The sequence below is a fragment of the Leucopleurus acutus genome (genome assembly GCF_964270905.1).
Source record: "Leucopleurus acutus genome assembly, chromosome: 2".
Classification (NCBI taxonomy): domain Eukaryota; kingdom Metazoa; phylum Chordata; class Mammalia; order Artiodactyla; family Delphinidae; genus Leucopleurus; species Leucopleurus acutus.
This window is the reverse complement of record NC_139143.1, coordinates 156,603,757-156,621,073: the sequence shown is the minus strand read 5'-3', so window position 1 is coordinate 156,621,073 and position 17,317 is coordinate 156,603,757. Positions and strand designations below refer to the sequence as shown.

The window sequence follows — 17,317 nt, the reverse complement described above, 5'->3', positions numbered from 1 at the left end:
GTTCATTTATTTATTTATTTATGGCTGCGTTGGGTCTTCATTGCTATGCACGGCCTTTCTCGAGTTGCGGTGTGTGGGCTTCTCATTGAGGTGGCTTCTCTTGTTGTGGAGCATGGGCTCTAGGCGTATGGGCTTCAGTAGTTGTGGCTTGTGGGCTCAGTAGTTGTGGTTCGCAGGCTCTAGAGCACAGGCTCAGTAGTTGTGGCGCATGGGCTTAGTTGCTCCGTGGCATGTGGGATCTTCCTGGACCAGGGCTCAAACCCATGTCCCTTGCATTGGCAGGTGGATTCTTAACCACTGCTCCACCAGAGAAGTACCTGCATGAGGATGTTTATTATAACATTTGTAATTTTCAATACGAAAATTTGTAAACAACCTTAATGTCCATCTGTAGAGGGTTTTAAATGAATAAAAGTTATGAAATTCCTTACAATGTAATACAATGCAGCCAATAAAAATAATGGTTGAAATGAGTATCCGCCTTGTTCCAGGGACCATTATTTCCTGCTTGGATTCCTCCTTGCCTCCAGTTTCTCTCCCTGTCAACTCATTCTTTACGCAGCTGCCAAAGGCAAATCTAATCATGTCACTCCCTTGCTTAACCCTCTCATGGCTGCTCAATGCGAAACCCTCAAACAGCCTCCAAGGCTGGAGTCTTATCTCTTTCTTCCCTTCACACTCCAGTTAACATGCTTCTCAGCTGGCCTTTGTACCGTTATTCTCCCTAAGGATTTAGCATTTCTCTGAGCCACTTTGGTTAGAATCATCCTGTTCTGTCTTTTAATGAAACCTTTCATTTCTCCTTTGGAGCGCTTACGTAAATGTTATTAAATGTTGTTTATGCCATTATCTGTTTAATATATGTCTTTTCCATTAAAGGTTAAATCCCAAGAGGGCCAAAATTATCTGTTTAGCCACCGTTTTATCCATTGCACCTAATGTGGTGCCTGATACAGCTGTTCCATGCAGTCACTGAATGAATGAATGAATGAATGAAGAGCAAGCTACAAAATAAAAGAGGGACCAAAGACTCGTGTGGCCGGTACCAGACAGAAGCGGACTACCTCCTGCAGGCGCGTGCTGGCCACGCCCTTCCCTGAAGAGGAGAGAAGGGGGAAGGCGCGCCCACCGGGCGGGACAAGTCGGCGGGAGCTTGGCGGGAAAGCCGAGCTGCGGGGGAGTCGCGGCCTCTGGGGCTCTTGCGCCTCCAGCTCCCTGGGCGGAAAGGGGCTGCCGGAGGAGGGGGCACGTCTCCTGTGGACCACCCAAGGCGCAGCGGTCGGGGAGCCGTAAGGCGAGTGCTGACGGCGAGGCTCATCTAGAGAGTCAGACTCCGAATTACGGGGAGGCAGTCTTCGGGGTGCGCACAGCCCCAGGGGAGGCGCTCAAAGCCAAGGCCGAGTTTTCCACCAGGGCAGTGTCAGGGCGCGCCCTAGAGGACGGCGTGGAGAAGCGATGGGAGAGCGCGACTTCTCGGGGGTACTCTACACGCACGGAAGCTCTTATAGACTGCACCTTAGCTGTGTGGTACCTGGAGGCGGGGTGGGGGGGTGGGTGGCAGTGCCGCTGCCTCCTCTTATGTCACATCCTGATTCGGGTGTCTCTCAGCCATTGTAAGGCTCTGTCCTCTAGGAGGTCAGATTCTTCTGCCCACCTGGTTACTGAAGGTGGTGGACTCCCATCCTCTGAATCACCACACCCATCCCAGAAGATGCCTGTCCAGCTTTCTTTCCCCCTTCTGGGCAGAGAACGCCTTATTTCCCTGCTTAGCTCCAGATTTCATTTCTGCCATTGAGAAGCCCCACCACTCCCACGTTGACACACATCTCCTTTGCTCCCAGCAGGACCCTGAAGTCCTGGAACGGTCTTCTTTAACATCCCTCGGGAGCCCAATAAACGCACTCTGAAGGAATGAATTCATCCATTTATTCAACTTTCCCACGTACGAGAGCTTCTTTGATGGAGTGTCGTGGAGGCCCTTAAGGGAGGGAGGGCTGGGGCAGGGACGTGCATAAAGCCTAGGTGGAGGTTTAAAGTCTAGGCTTTATTTTAGAGTTGAGTAAAGAGGAGCTATTGAAGATTTCAGAGAGGACATAACTGGCCTTAGCCTGTGCAAAGTCTTGGGGGTAAGACAGCAGACAGGGAGTCAGGCTGGAGGTGATGCAGAAGTGATGAATACGGGGTGGCAGTGGTAGTATAGATTTAATGTTGAATACATGTATGTTTAATACATGTATGTTTAATGTCGAATACATGAATGTTGGATACATGTATGTTTAATGTTGAATCTTGGATACATGTATGTTCTGAGCCAGGGATGGTGGTGGCACTTTGTCAGTTGAGACTTAGTTGGAGAAAGAAAGTCAGAACTCACACCTTGGGGTTGGAGGGAGAGGAGGAAAAGACCAATATGTGAGGGAGAGGGTGTTCAGCAGTTTCTTCATTCTTGGTTCAGGTGACCAAGGAGGATGGCCATCATTCCCTATCCATCCCTGGAGTCTTGTTCGGGGAGGAGCCTCCATCCTCCCCTCTCCCCCTGAGTTTTTAGCTTTGAGTCCAGGCTGAAACCAGAGAAGAACAAGGAGAGAAAAAAAATGAGCTGGAACCTGAAGCGAAGTCCATGGGGTGAGGAGCTAGAAGGCCCCCTTCAAGTAGCTCAGGCCTGGCAGCTTGTGCTGGGCTTGTGGAAGATTCTTCTCACAGATGCGAAATAATGCTGGGAGCAACCCGAGCACGTGTAGGGCTTGAGGGTCTGCGGGGCTGGGCCACCAGTGTCAACCCACTGCTCCGCTCCAACCGCACCCAAGGGCGGAGTGCGCTGGCTTCCTGGGCGAGGCGAGTGGGACCTGCGCAGGAGCAGTCCTGCCGGCCCGCGGCTGCCCCCTGGCGCCGACTCACTCCTCCCAAGGGCTCATGTCGGTGTCGATGGCCACACAGTTGTATGCAGCGTAGCGGAGCTTCTCCTCACACACCTTGGCACTGCAGGGGGCAGGGAGCTGATCAGCGCCAGGCGTAGAGGTCCCTCCTTCACAACCAGGGGCTTTGTGGCTCCAATTTTTGCACCCAGTACCTGAAGCCCTCCTCCACCCTAGGATGCCACCCTTCCCCCACCCCCCCGCCCCCCACTCCCCAGGCTGGAACCTAGGAAACCCACCTGGCATAGTGCGGTAGGAAGAGGGTGCTGGAGCAGGTGGAAGACTCAGGCAGCGCATCTGTGGTCTCATAGCTGGGGGCATGGAGGGACCAAAGATCAGAAACAATTGCAGGGGCACAGGGCAGGGGTCTGACACGTGAATATGTTTGTGGGGCAGGGCAGAAGGCCAGCCACAGCCTCTTTCGACTGGACCTCCCCTCCCCATCCTCACTCACCCCAGCTTGTCCGGGTAGATGTAGATCCGAGCTGGCAGACGGCTGCGGCCTGTGACAAAGCGCAGGAAGCGGCTCCGGTCCTCTAGATGGAGGAGAAGGAAATCAGTGCCCATGTGCTGGTGGTGGAAGAAGTTCTTCAGCTTCCGCCCTGTCTCTGTATCCCAGGAGTGGAGTCCGAACCCAGACATTACTCTGCCCTTTCCACTGACCGTTGGTGAAGTTGTTCAGTGCCTCCCAGAAATACTGCACCCGTGTGTCAGATGGCTCGAAGTCCTCAAACCGGGCTGGTGGGGACAAAACCAGATGGAATTAATTCTTAGGTCCTTAAGCCCCACCCTGGGACTGCGCTGCCCTGCCCCACACTCACTGAGCTTGCGCAGAGCATCCACAGTGACCTCTGGGTCCCCGCACACCTTCTTCTCCAACTCTTGCCACGTTAGCAAGTCCAGCACAGCCTGTGGCACCACCTTCAGCAGACCTGCTTGCATGGCTGACACCTGCGGAGGAGGGAAAGGGCCTGGCTGGGGAAGAGGGCACAACTCCCAGCTCAGTGTGTGGTGGGGACCCTTGGCCTCCACTCATGGAGACACTGTGTCTCTGTACTTCACTGATCAGCAGGGATGTGGGGCAGAGGGATGGTGGGGGCCGGAATTCTTGGGACTGGGTTCTGGTGGCCTATAAGGCTGGGCTCTGGCTATAACGAGCCCAAAGCTCTCTGTTCCACTGGCCTCTGGGTAGTACCTGCTCCTTGCTCTCCTCTAGCCGTGCCTTCTGCACCAGTTGGATGAAACGGGAACGGTCCTCAAATCCCACCACGATGCCCGCACCCCCAGGGATCAGCTCCACCACCTGCTGGTCACTCAGCACAGTGGTGAACGTTAGCTCCTTTCCAAATTTGAACTCAAATGTCTCCTTGTCCATTCCTTCCATCACTTCCAGGAGCTTTACCTGGGGGTTAAAGAGAGGCAGGAAGGTCATCTTTTCATTGTAGAGACAGTCCTTGTTTTTCCTCAAGAAGCTCACAGGGAAGCAGGAGAGGCAGCCAGGCAAGGCAGTCCTCACGCAGGCAATGAGGGCAGTGAGGGGGTTAGTACAAGGGCTGTGAAAGCATCAAGACGATGCCTAACCGGGCTTGGAGATCAGGAAGGTGTCCTGGAGGAAGTGGCAGCTAAGCTGAGACCCAAATGATGGCTGGGAATTGGCTGGGCCACCAGGAAGTCAGGAGAGAGAACATCTTGGAAAAAGGTGGAAAGAGCAAAAGGCCTTAGGAATCTGTCTGGCAGCCTGATCATGAACCAGGTGTCCAGAGATACAGGGGTCATGTAAGGCCTTTCCAGACTCTGCATTTTATCCTAAGCCCAGAGTGGATTTACTGAAGGGTTTAAACAGGGAGAGTGAAATGAATTACTCTGGATGCTGGAGATCAGATGGGTAAGAATGGAGACACTGACAATTTTTGCAGTCAGTGGTTGGGTCAGAAATGAAAGTGGCTGAACCAGAGGGAAAGTAGTGAGATGGAAGAAGTGGACAGATTCCAGAGGCAGATGTGACAGAATGTGGGAGGTGAGCGAGAAGGAGGAGTGCAGAAGGACCCTGAAAGTGCTTGGCATGGGGAGGGGTGGGTGGTGGTGCCACTGTGAGACAGGGAGCCCTAGAGGGCAGTAGACTGGGGAGAGGATGAAGAGTGTGTTGATCCCGAGGTGCCTTGTTGGGACAGATGTCCAGCAGGTAAATGCATATATAGCCCCAGGCTTAGGAGAGAGGTTGGGGCTAGAGGTAAGGAAGTAGGGGTCACCAGAATAGCGACAGTAGTTGAAGCTACTGGAGTACATGGGATTGGAGAGGGAGCATGTATGTGGTAGGAGAAGGTTCAGGACAGCCCTGGGGAGCAGCAACCTTGGGGGCTGGGCAGAGGAAAGACTGGTTCTAGGCCCTAACTCACCAGCACAGAGTCCACAGCTGGGAAATCCTTGCTCCAGCTCACCTCCTCACCGGAGAGCTGTTTCCACACGAAACCAGGCAGAGCCAGGACCTGTGAGACAAATACTACTGTCTTCTCACCCTAAGCTGCCCAGGTTTGGCCGGCTCTTCTTCCTTCCAAGAGCCAGGATTAATCTGGTGGGGTACAGAATAGGCTACTCACCAGGAACTCCTTACCCCGAAGGGCAGCCCCCATCAGCTGTCCGATCCACTCGTACTTGGCAAAGTCTCGGCAGGAGGGGTTGGGCACATACATATCCCGGGCCTCACCCGTGCCATTGCCCTGTCCCCAAGACAGAGCTGTCAGCACGGCATGGGATGGACCCTACTTTGTTGCCCCAGATGACTCAGAGACTTCCCTGAACACCTTCCACTGGGGGCCCTGAATGATCCCTCTGAATATACCATGGCTCCTCCTTCCCTGCCTGTCCAGAGGCTGCCCCAGGCAACTCAGTCTCTCCTCTGCCCCCTCTCTAGCTTAGCCCGGTACCTGGGAGGTTCGCAGAGACAGAAGAGCAGAAACTATTTGGGAGATAGGGATGGGAGATTACCTGGTTGGCCGTTCGGACAAAGAAGGGCAGAGGCACAGGGGTGTCCGCCGAGCTAGGGCACAGTTCTTCTGACATGTCTGCCAGGCTATCCCGGAAACCACCTCCTGAAATGACAGATAGATGCCCTCAGCTGGGGCACACAAGAGCCTCAGCCCCCATAATGGGGTAATAAGCAAGTCCCCTATCTGGTTAGCTGGTGATCTCAGAAGCCTCTACCACTCAAAGTAGGGCTGGACCCTTGTTATCGTCCCTCAGGGCCTCACCTTGGTCAATGATGCCTTCTGCAATGAATTTACACTCCCACCACTGGTCATAGCGCATGGGCCACCTGTAAGTAGGAGTGGGTCTCTGTCATCACATTGGGCCAAGGCTCAGAATGATGAACCTGCCCAGAGTCCACCCAGGAGTAGAGGCTACAGAGGGGTAATGGTGAGAGGACCAGAGGCAGTGCGTGGGTATACACGTGTACACGTATACCCTGAGCAGGTCCCTCGCCCCCATGCCATACCTGTAGTCCAGGGGCTTTTCATACTTGTCAGAGGGCTTGAGGCCTTCATAAACCTGGGGGCAGGGGAAAGGGGAGGGAGTTGTGGGAAAGTCTGTGTCAAGACCTGGCCCCACTCTTGCCCAAAGACCTTGCTCAGGTCCCTGTTGGCCCAGCCCTCTAGGCCCCTTACTGACCCTCCCTCAGTCTGACCCCAGGTGGTCCAAACCTGGGTGAAGACAGCGTTCTTGCAGGCAGGGTCCTTTAAGGGGCAGGCGCGGTGTTCCATGGCGAGGCGCCGGTTGATGTATAGGCGTGGCATGAAGCTGGGCTTGCTGCTCTCTGAGTCACGCAGGCACTGGGCCACCAGGCCTGGCCGCTGGCGTGACAGCAGCAGGAACTGCTTCACTTGCTGGGGAGGAGAGGTGGCCAGACCAGGACCAGCAGGCAGTCAGCCTCTGTCCAGGCCCTGGAACCTTTCTCTATTCCTGGACCTAATCCCATGGTTCCAGTTCAAGCCTACTCCATCCCTGGTCCTTGCCTCCAGTCTCTCCCTTAGTCTGGCCACCAGGGAGAGCTTTCTAAAACAAAAAATCCAACTTTGTCATTTCCTTACATAAAACCTTTCCAGTGGCTCCACTGACCAGGAACAAAGTCTGGCCCCAGGGCCGTCTGCTACCAGGGCCTGCTTCCTATCCACCTTCTCCCAGCCTCATCCCCATGTCATACTCACATCTATGGGCAGGCTTCTCTCATGTCATTTTGAGCTGCTGGTAACTCCCAGTGTCCACCTTTTATGCAACCTGCCCTGTCCATGCTGTTATCTCTCCTCCCCGAGCTCTGTATGTTTCACATGCTCTCTGGGGAACAGCACCCCAAACTCGAAATTTTCACTATTTGTGTCTGGCTTTCTTCCTATGTTCCCAGAGCCCAGCAAAAGCCCAGGCCTAGAGTAGGTCTAAGAACTCTCTGATGAAGAGTGAACTGCCTGAGAAGAAAGGGGGTGCCCAATGCCAAGACCAGCACTGCATGTGTCAGGCTCACCTTAATCTCACTGAAGGTGCCCAGCGTGTGGTCCCAGGCAGGTACCAGGTGGTGCAGGACGCTGTCTAGGATCTTTATGAATCTGGGGTGGGTGGGTAAAGATAACTGCAGCTAAAGAGTTTGGTATGGATGTGAGACCCCCTCACTCCCCAACTCACAGGGACAGGAGAAGGCAAGGCCCAGGGACTGCTCTGCCTCTTGAAGTGGAACAGCTCACAGTATAAGACCTTGGGGGCCTCTTCCACACAGACATACAAGGCTCAGGACGGGGGACAAGGAAGGGCCTGACTGGCCCCGGGCCACAGCCACCTCTGCAGGAGAACAGCTCTGCGGTATAGCACTTCTGGATCAGTGCCTTCCAGGCGTGGGTATCGCACCAGACTGGTGGGCTGGAACAGGTCTGCATTCAGCCCTAGTTCCCGCTGTCTAGAAGACTTGATCTTGACCCCTCGAAGACGCACGTCAATCCCATCATCTGGAGGAAGGAGTTAGAGTGAGATCACTTACTGCGCCTGCTGCCTTTTTGGCCCTCAGACCTGAGGAAGACTCCTTAATGCTCAGCCTTTTGTTACCCCTAGCCCCTAGAAACTTGGGACCTTTGGGATCCCCTCCTATAACCTGATTCTGATTATTATATTCTTTGCTAGTTCCTGTGTCCACCACTATAGTTTGGGGATGCCTGAGGGTCCCAACTCCATTCCTCTTCCAGGTGAGCCCAAGCACTTCTATGGCTTTAAGGCAGCCCTCTTACCCAGCACCTTCCACCCGGCTTGGGCCCCAAAGCTTCAGATCCTAGTTAGTTCAGCTATCACCTTTACCTCAACTCCAAGCCCATTTCCTTCTCTCCACACTCACTGCCAGCTAACCCCCATCTACACACTGGGCTCCCTTTCCCTCCTTAGGGCCTTAAGCCCCACCTCGGCACTCGACGATGCGGATCTCGATGATTGGGAGGTGGACGGTCATGTCCTCCAGGACACAGACATCCCCGATCAGGGTCCTGAGAGGATGAACGTGAGGCACTTTGGAGACCCCTTGTCTTCAGGGACTGCTGGGGTCTCGCTCGAACTTTTGCTTCCAACGTGGGCCAGATCCTACCGCTTGGATCATGTCCCACCTCCCACCCCAGGCCAGTTCACTCACTCGTCAATGCTCACATCACTCAGCTTCTTCAGGTTGTCCCCTTCACCCCCATAGATCACCACCCGCTTAGGCATAAAGTTGTCATCTGTGGTATCCACCGTGAGTAGCAGCTTCCTGAGGGTTAAGAGTGTGCACGTGGGTCTTTTACACTCTCAGGCATGTGGCTCACCCACGCTGTCCTACTCGGAGCCCACTCACTTCACAATGGTGCCCTTTTTCATGGTAAGCCGTACCCAGTGCTGGCACTGGGACCCATCGCTCTCCCAGTAGGTGTCCGCATTGCTGTCTGTCAGGCAGGACACATTGAACTCCTCCTGGGGAGGGGCAGAGAGGTGGAATCAGTGTTTACCCCCACTCCCTGCACTGGGGGTGTGCTTTGGGCCAGGGAGCACGAGAGAAAGTACAGTGGAGCTGGGTTAGAAGCACATCTGGTATGGGTGGAGGCGTCTAGGGGTTCCTACATGACTTCCAAGATGGGGGGCTGGACTGAGTATGGCCTGTGGGGATTCAGATTTGGCCCTGGCCTAGAGGTGAGAGTTCTGGATCTAGCAAGATGTGACTACATCTTGCTTGGGGCGGGAGGAGTCCCAGCACCCACCGTGTAGGAGGAAACGTCTATGCTCTCCACATATTGCTTCACGCTACCCAGGTTCTCATCCTCCTTGCCCAGGTGGTCGTACAAGAAGTGGATCAGGTCCTCGTCGCACTCGTAGGTCCACGTCGGGGGCACATAGCTAAGCAACCCCAAGTCCCTAATTAGGTCGGGCCCAGACCTGGAGCTCCTTCCTCCCCATCCCATCCCAGCTCACTCACAGTAGCCTTTGTACAGCTTCTGTGTATGCCTCGGCCGGCTGAGGCCTTGATCCCAGGCGATGCGAGTATGTCAGGTCCACCACCTGTTCCCATCTGTGCGCACAGAATGGGGGACGGGATGTGGAGACATCAGCGAGCAGCAGGAGACCCTGGAGCCTTCTCCTAGAGCTCTAGCTCCTCTAAACTGCGCCTCCAGAAGCCCCACCCCAGCTCCCTTCAGGCCCCGCCCCTTTCTGCTGTAAACCCTGCCTCCGCTCCAGATCCCACCACCCGGACTTTGCCACACTAGGACACAGCAGTATGACAGCAAGTCCTGCCCCTCCCAGTGCAGGACCTGAGCACCGGGCGGTAGTCCACTCCAAAGAGCTGCTGCTGCCGTTGGAGGTGGTCTGGAGTGTCGATGGGTACGAGCCGGGCCCCGCCTTCTGCCGGGCGGCACACCAGCAGCCAGCCTTCGTCCAGCCCGCAGTCGCCCAGGTGTTCCGCCAGCTGCTCCTGCCGGGACGCGCCAGACGGGACAGCCGTCAGAGAACTGCCGGCGGCAAGCCCAGCCCAGCCCAAGGCAAAGGGCACTGAACGCTATGTCAGCTCAATATGGGGGAGGGGAGGGGACCAGCCAAGGGCTTCCCTGGTCCCGGGTCTTTTGCACCTTGGTCAGCTTCACCCAGAGCCCGTGGCCGTTGCACAGCTCCTCGCCCGTGGTGCGCACGCAGGCCCCGCGCCGGAGCTCGATGCTGTCGCGGGCGGCGCGGAGGGGCCCGGAGCCGGTACAGGTGGCCGGGCCCGTGGCTCCCACACGCAGCCCCGGGCCCTCCGCCTCCCACACTGGCAACAGCACGCGCGACGGTCCCGCCGGGTCCTTGTAAAGCTTGTAGAGCACCTCGCGCGGCACGAAAGCTAGCGCCGCCGGCAACGGCCGTCCAGCGCGGAGGCTCTTCGCTGCCTCCGCCAAGAAGCGCACGCGGCCCAGCAGCTGCCGCGGGGACTCTAGCGCCGCGCCCGGGCCCGGGCCCGCCATAGCTTAGTGGCCCAGGGAAGCCCAGGGCCGATCCGGCCCCAGGAGCTTCTGCCGGGAAGGCTGACTAAGCTTCCCATCACCTTCAGCCCCGCCTTCGGCCAGCCTTCGCCGTAAGTTCTGGACTAAACGCCCCTCACGTTCCCGCCGTATTGTCCTGTGTACTCGAATACTTAATCCTGTTATCTGTTTCTGTGCCTCCCGCGCAGCCAACCAGACCCAAGTTCAGTAGTAGTTTCTACCTGATCAATCTACCCACTCCAAACCCCATTACATCTACCATTTAATCCCCACTGCTACTACCCCATTCAAGCCACCATCCATCCTATCTGGCCCGGAAAGTTGCAACAGCTATTTCTCAGATCCTCGGCCTTCTGTTTTGCCTCCGTGCCCCCAGTGAGTCACACTACAACCAGAAGAATCTTTAAAAATCGGTTAGATATCCTCTCAGGCTCCCCATCACGTTTCGGAAAATAACCCCCTCCCCAGCTTGGCTGCTGACAGGAGTCTTGAGTCATTTAGGCTTGATCCTGGTGGTTACTCCTAATCCCAGGACACTGGTGATCATTATCCAGTTTCTCCCAGTAATTCGGAACCAAACGAGAGGAAAGGCCGATGTGGTTAGGTAGGAGGCAAAAAAACATGAACAGAAGCTGCTGGTGAAGTATAATCATGGAGGAAAAGGCAACTTGGTCCCGCCCCGTTTCTTTTAAAAGTTTACTGAGATATAACTCACATCTTATAATTCACCCATTTAAAGTGTACTACTCACTGGTTTTTGATATATTACATTAATTTTAAAAAATAGTGGAAAATATATATAACAAAATTTGCAATCTTAATCGTTTTTTTTAAATGTATAGTTATCTATTTCCAATACTTTTCATCACCCCAAACAAGAAACTCTGTACCATTTAAGCAATGACTCCTCATTGCCCCCACTCCCCAGTCCCTGGTAAACTCTACTCTACTTTCTGCCTCTGAATTTGCCTATTATAGATATTTCATATAAGTGGAACCATACAGTATTTGTCCTTTTGTGTCTGTCTTATTTAACTTAGCATGTTACAACGATGTTGTAGCATGTATCAGAATAATTTATTTTTATGGCTGAGTAATATTCCATTGTGTATATACACACACACACACACTACATTTTGTTTATCTGTTCGTTGATGGACACTTGGGTGGAAGGTTTGTTTTGATATAGTTTTCAAATAATTGAAGTTATCAAGAAAGAAAGAAATGATCCCATGTAATTATGACAGTTTTCCATTTTTTTCTCCTTAATAAGTTGGGAACACAGTGCCTCTCTTCCCTTCTCTCCAAGCTATTTGTATGCTATTACACTACTACAAGATAAAGTGAACAAATGTGCTTAACAAAGGCCTGCATGACCTGGACTCTGTAGACAGCTCCAGCATCTTTAATTCCACCGGCTTGATCTTGTTTCCCATTAAACCATTTGCTCTTTTTCGTCTGCTCTTTTCACATGCCGTTCCCTCTGCTTGGAATACCCCACTGCTTTCCCCAGTTAAATGGAGCCCTTGCTACTTGCTTCTAGCTCTTTCCCTTTAAAGCATTTACTATTGAGGGCTTCCCTGGTGGCGCAGTGGTTGAGAGTTGCCTGCCGATGCAGGGGACATGGGTTCGTGCCCTGGTCTGGGAAGATCCCACATGCCGCGGAGCGGCTGGGCCCGTGAGCCAGGGACGCTGAGCCTGCGCGTCCGGAGCCTGTGCTCCGCAACGGGAGAGGCCGCAACAGTGAGAGGCCCGCGTACCGCAAAAAACAAAACAAAACACATTTACTATTGTGATTGCTGACTTCTCTGTATCCGCATCAGTCTGTAGCTCCTTAAAGGAAGGAAATGTCTTGTTCTCCACTGTAATCTCTGCACCTATTGTAGTGCCCGCCTCTTTCTAGGTAATATAAATATTTAATTATTTCAGTTCCCTGTACAACTTGGTTCCATAATTCACCATATGCCTGGTTGGGCCAGGCATAAAATTGTTAAAATCGTGAAGAGTGGGAGTGAAAGTGAGACCTGGGACGAGTCTTCCGGGATTCCCAGGCCGTCAGAGGAGAGCAAATTTCTCACGCCACGTGAAGTATAGTTACAGCGAAGTTCTTTTGTGGGGGGAGGGGGAGGGAGGTGTTTGTTGTTGCGTCGCTACAGAGGACTTTACGGTGAAGAGACCTGGGGGTCCTACGGGCAGCAGCCGGGGCAGCCCGGGAGCCGTTTCTGGAGTCTGATCATGTGACTTTCAACATGGCGACAGCCCTGGCTCATTCCAGGAAGGGGCGGAGCCTGGGCAGGGGGCAGGCTCAGAATTAGGCTACAGCTGGCGCTGTGCTCGCGTTTACTGACAACTTATCATGGAGGCGAACGAGTGTGGGTGAGTTCTCTGTGCCACCACGCAGTGTGGCCATACGGGCTTCTGACCTGAGTCTTTAAGCTCAGGAATCTGTCCCTATACCCCTCTTCCCCAGCCCCGGAGAACCCAAGTCTCTGGAATCCCAAATCCTCCAACCATGGATTCCTGAGATGTTCATCCCAGGGACCGCCTAGCTGGACTGCGTACCCCAGACCTTTATTTAGGAGATGCCCTCTGGACTTCCTAATCCTCATCTAAGATCCCTTTTTCGGACTGTCATCTCTGATCCCCCCATGACCATCCCCCAGCCTGGAGATCTTCCAGCCCCCAAACCAGCCCACTGGTACCCTTGTTCCTGAGATTTTTTGGTCCAAAGACCCCCCAAACTCTCCTAACTGGACTTTCGTCCCCCCCCCGCCCCCCCCGCACACACACTGTCTCCCAGTCCCTCCAGTGGCTTTGAGCCTGGGGAAGCTGCGACTATGTGTAGGGTAGAGGCCCCGGCACCGGCCCTTCTAGTCCTGTACACCACCTGATAGAGGGGAGGCGGAATCGGCGGGGAGTCACAGCTTGGTAGCTGGTCTGGAGAAGATAGATAGCTGTGCTGGACTGTATCCGCCTTTAGAACCCGAGCCCTGCCCAACCCCCAGCCTGGTTTACTGACACCTACCCTACCCGCTCCTGATCTCCAGACCTCAGGGTTTTCCGGAGCTGAAGAATGACACCTTTCTGCGAGCAGCCTGGGGAGAAGAAACAGACTACACTCCTGTTTGGTGCATGCGGCAGGCAGGCCGCTACTTACCAGGTCAGGGTCAGGGCCTCGGAGTCTAGGTAAAACTCTGGAGGGTGAAAAGTTTTTGAGGGGCAGAGGAGGGCTCTGGAGGTTCCTCAAGGCTGAGCCCTGCTTTCCCTTTTTTGTCTGCAGAGTTTAGGGAAACTCGGGCTGCCCAGGACTTTTTCAGCACCTGTCGCTCCCCAGAGACCTGCTGTGAACTTACTCTGCAGGTGAGGGGTCCACAAAAGAGGGAGAGATTTATGCTGTCAGCTCGCCACCTAGCAATCTGTCTTCTGTTCCCTATAGCCACTGCGTCGCTTCCCTCTGGATGCTGCCATCATCTTCTCCGACATCCTTGTTGTACCCCAGGTACCTGCTCAAATCTGATTCTTGAATGGGTAACAAAGGGAAAAGACAGTCAAGGCTCAAGATAAGCACTTATCCTAATGGGACAGAGGGGAAAACAGGCTGGAAGAGACGGAGTTTGGCTGAGTTTTATTCTCCTTTTCCTCCTTCTTGGCATGGGTTGAACAGATCTCCTCCTCCTGGAGTTACAGGTTGGGAACCTGGACGTTTTCTCCCCCACCAGGCACTGGGCATGGAGGTGACCATGGTGCCTGGCAAAGGGCCCAGCTTCCCAGAGCCATTGAGAGAAGAGCGGGATTTACAGCGCCTCCGGGATCCAACAACAGTGGCCTCTGAGCTGGGCTATGTGTTCCAGGCCATCACCCTCACTCGACAACGTCTGGCTGGGCGTGTGCCACTGATTGGCTTTGCTGGTGCCCCGGTAATATGGAACAGGGCAGGGACTTGGGCTTGGAGAAGTTACTCTGGCAGGTATGGGTGCAGACAAGGGAAGGAAGTGTCTATCTGGCTTCTGCCTTTTGCAGTGGACTCTCATGACATATATGGTTGAGGGTGGCGGCTCAAGCACCATGGCTCAGGCCAAACGCTGGCTTTACCAGAGACCGCAGGCCAGTCACCAGCTGCTTCGCATCCTCACTGATGCTCTCGTCCCATATCTGGTGGGACAAGTGGCTGCTGGTGCCCAGGTAAGTCCTGAGGGAGAGACAAATAGGCTGGGGTTTCGTCTTTATTTATTTATTTTTGGCTGCGTTGGGTTTTCGTTGCTGCGCGCGGGCTTTCTCTAGTTGTGGCGAGCGGGGGCTACTCTTTGTTGCAGTGCCTGGGCTTCTCATTGTGGTGGCTTCTTTTGTTGCAGAGCACGGGCTCTAGGTGCATGGGCTTCAGTAGTTGTGGCACGCAGGCTCAGTAGTTGCGGCTTGCGGGCTCTAGAGCACAGGCTCAGTAGTTGTGGTGCACGGGCTTAGTTGCTCCGCGGCATGTGGGATCTTCCCAGACCAGGGCTCGAACCTGTGTCTCCTGTATTGGCAGGCGGATTCTTAACCACTGCGCCACCAGGGAAGCCCTGGGGTTTAGTCTTTCAGGACCAGAAACAATACAGTTCCTTATACCTGTGAGGGTAGGTGTCTCAATACCAGGCACAAAAGAAGCTTGGCATGAAATGATCTGGCTGGAGCAGCTAAGCCCAGACACTGGCAGGGGGGCTTAATGCTCTGTGTATTCAAAGACCAAACCTAGCACTGGGATCTGGAGAAGGCAGTTCCTTTTTGACTGGAACTGGGCTTATAGGCTTAGGTAGTCTCAGGGGTTGAAGTCACTTGGGGAAAACTGAAGGAAAACTGAGGCACCTTCTGTATGTGGGGCCCGAGATACTTCCTCTTTGTGTGTTATGCTTTTCTTTTCTAACTGTAGGCATTGCAGCTCTTTGAGTCCCATGCAGGGCATCTTGGCCCACAACTCTTCAGTAAGTTTGCACTGCCGTACATCCGTGATGTGGCCAAGCGAGTGAAAGCCGGGCTGCAGGAGGCAGGCCTGGCACCAGTGCCCATGGTAAGGATGGGGATCCGATGAGTGAAGGTGGGCCCGTGGAACTATCAGGTTAAGTCCTGCATGGACCGAAGTGACCACTGGAGGGCAGAAGCACAGCTGAGCTATATTAGGAGGCATAGCAAAGCCCTCGGCAGCCTGAGATTTGCCCTTTCCCCCAGATCATCTTTGCTAAGGACGGACATTTTGCCCTGGAGGAGCTGGCCCAGGCTGGCTACGAGGTGGTTGGGCTTGACTGGACAGTGGCCCCAGAGAAAGCCCGGTGAGTGATGGAAGGTGCGGTGGAGGGGATGCAACTGCCATATGTGCAGTCACCAGAACAGGGCACTGACTCTACTTCCAGGGACTGCGTGGGAAAGACGGTGACCCTGCAGGGCAACCTGGACCCCTGTGCCTTGTATGCATCTGAGGTAACAGCCAGGTCCCTGTGTGTGTCTGTGTTTGTTTCTGTGCACTCCCCTGGTTCTGGATATGGTTGTGTTTATTACTATGTGTGTGCTTCTATTATCTGTTTATCCCTCCCCTCTACTCCACTCATACCATGTGAACTCTAGGAAGGCAGGAGTTTCTTCTCATTGATGCTTGTTCATTTGTGTTTTCTTAGCGCCTGGCCCATACTAGGCACCCGATAAAGTTTTTTGAATGACTGTATGAGTAACACTGAGTAGAAGCATGCCTACATGTATGTGTGTCACTGTTATGTATAGGAAGGACAGAGGTGTGCTGGCCGCCCCTGTAGCCAGTGCCCTGTTGGTCCCCCCAGGAGGAGATTGGGCAGTTGGTGCAGCAGATGCTGAATGACTTTGGGCCGCGGCGCTACATTGCCAACCTGGGCCACGGACTTTACCCTGACATGGACCCAGAACATGTGGGAGCCTTTGTGGATGCCGTGCACAAACACTCACGCCTGCTTCGACAGAATTGAGCATAATCCTTTTATCTGAAGTACGACTAACACAGATGATTGCTTCCAGGAGAATAAAAGTTCCAGAGCTGGAGTCTTGCGTGTGGTTTTGTTTGTGAAAGATCTGTGCTGTTATCCTCAGTTCCTTCTTAGCCTCTTCCTTCCCTGGGCCTCTTTCTGCATCCTCTCCCACAAGTCATGGGACCTCGGGTATCAGTGAATATGTATGTAGGACTTAATGTCAGGACCTTTACCACCATTTTGCTCTCAGATCTCCAAGCCCCAGAGCTACATGGGGCTGTGCAGATCTTCCTAGGAGCTAGAGCTGTGACATTTGCCGGGAAATGGGGTCCCTATAGCATATGAGGCCAAATTGACAGGGCTTTGTGTCTGGGGAGGGAAGGGTGTATAGACCAGAGTGGGACACAGGGCCAGTTGCCCTGCATTCTTTTCTGTGCATACCCTCTAATTTCCTCAGTATCTTGCTGTTTCCGCTTTTCGTGGTGGTACCTACTCCCTGGGATCAGGCTCTGACAGGCCTGTGAGCTCTGGAGAGGGGTGTGGTGCAGTAGGAAATTCTTCATTTGTCATTCCACATCTTAGACCATTAGGAACCCACTGTGCTGTATAGCCTAACCAGCTCCCTGTCCCAGCCAGGTGATGGAGAAGAGAGAAGGGCCCCATTTATTGAAAGAACACAATTTCTGATTTTAGAAAAATGATCTTTTCTGTGATCCAGGATTTATTCATAGAAAAGCACTGTGAGTTCACACACTTGCTAAAAAACGGCAATTGTGATACAGAAATGGGAGTGGCGTTGTCTTTTTTTTTTTTTTTAAACCAACCTATTGGGCTGAGAGGTTGTTGGGCCCGTAGCTGGACGGTGAGACTTTGGTAGCCACAAACAGCAAATGCAACTTACTGGTTAGTGTGGAGAAAAAAAAAGTGACAC

General features: G+C 53.7%; 2 protein-coding genes across 3 annotated transcripts; one reads left to right on the top strand and one right to left on the bottom strand.

Moving 5' to 3' along the window:
* Positions 1-1,943: 1,943 nt before the first annotated feature.
* Positions 1,944-10,443, bottom strand: HECTD3 (HECT domain E3 ubiquitin protein ligase 3). Its single transcript, XM_082833900.1, has 21 exons — positions 10,034-10,443; positions 9,719-9,879; positions 9,385-9,477; positions 9,170-9,305; positions 8,770-8,885; positions 8,572-8,685; positions 8,346-8,428; positions 7,738-7,903; positions 7,429-7,510; positions 6,614-6,796; positions 6,409-6,461; positions 6,164-6,228; positions 5,901-6,004; positions 5,513-5,632; positions 5,312-5,401; positions 4,111-4,317; positions 3,737-3,866; positions 3,579-3,653; positions 3,370-3,451; positions 3,155-3,226; positions 1,944-2,979 (listed from the first exon to the last, which is right to left on the bottom strand). The coding sequence occupies exons 1-21, from the start codon at positions 10,400-10,402 to the stop codon at positions 2,895-2,897; spliced, it is 2,586 nt and encodes an 861-aa protein (XP_082690026.1). The 5' UTR covers positions 10,403-10,443; the 3' UTR covers positions 1,944-2,894.
* A 2,228-nt stretch (positions 10,444-12,671) lies between these two features.
* Positions 12,672-16,459, top strand: UROD (uroporphyrinogen decarboxylase). Of its 2 annotated transcripts, XM_082864896.1 has the most exons (10): positions 12,672-12,796; positions 13,468-13,580; positions 13,701-13,780; positions 13,857-13,919; positions 14,140-14,337; positions 14,441-14,602; positions 15,327-15,464; positions 15,623-15,723; positions 15,805-15,871; positions 16,225-16,459. In XM_082864896.1, the coding sequence occupies exons 1-10, from the start codon at positions 12,777-12,779 to the stop codon at positions 16,384-16,386; spliced, it is 1,104 nt and encodes a 367-aa protein (XP_082721022.1). In that variant the 5' UTR covers positions 12,672-12,776; the 3' UTR covers positions 16,387-16,459. The 2 variants fall into 2 exon arrangements, with proteins under 2 accessions (XP_082721022.1, XP_082721023.1); XM_082864897.1 differs by lacking the exon at positions 12,672-12,796 and having other exon boundaries at positions 13,533-13,606.
* The last annotated feature ends 858 nt before the right edge of the window (positions 16,460-17,317 follow it).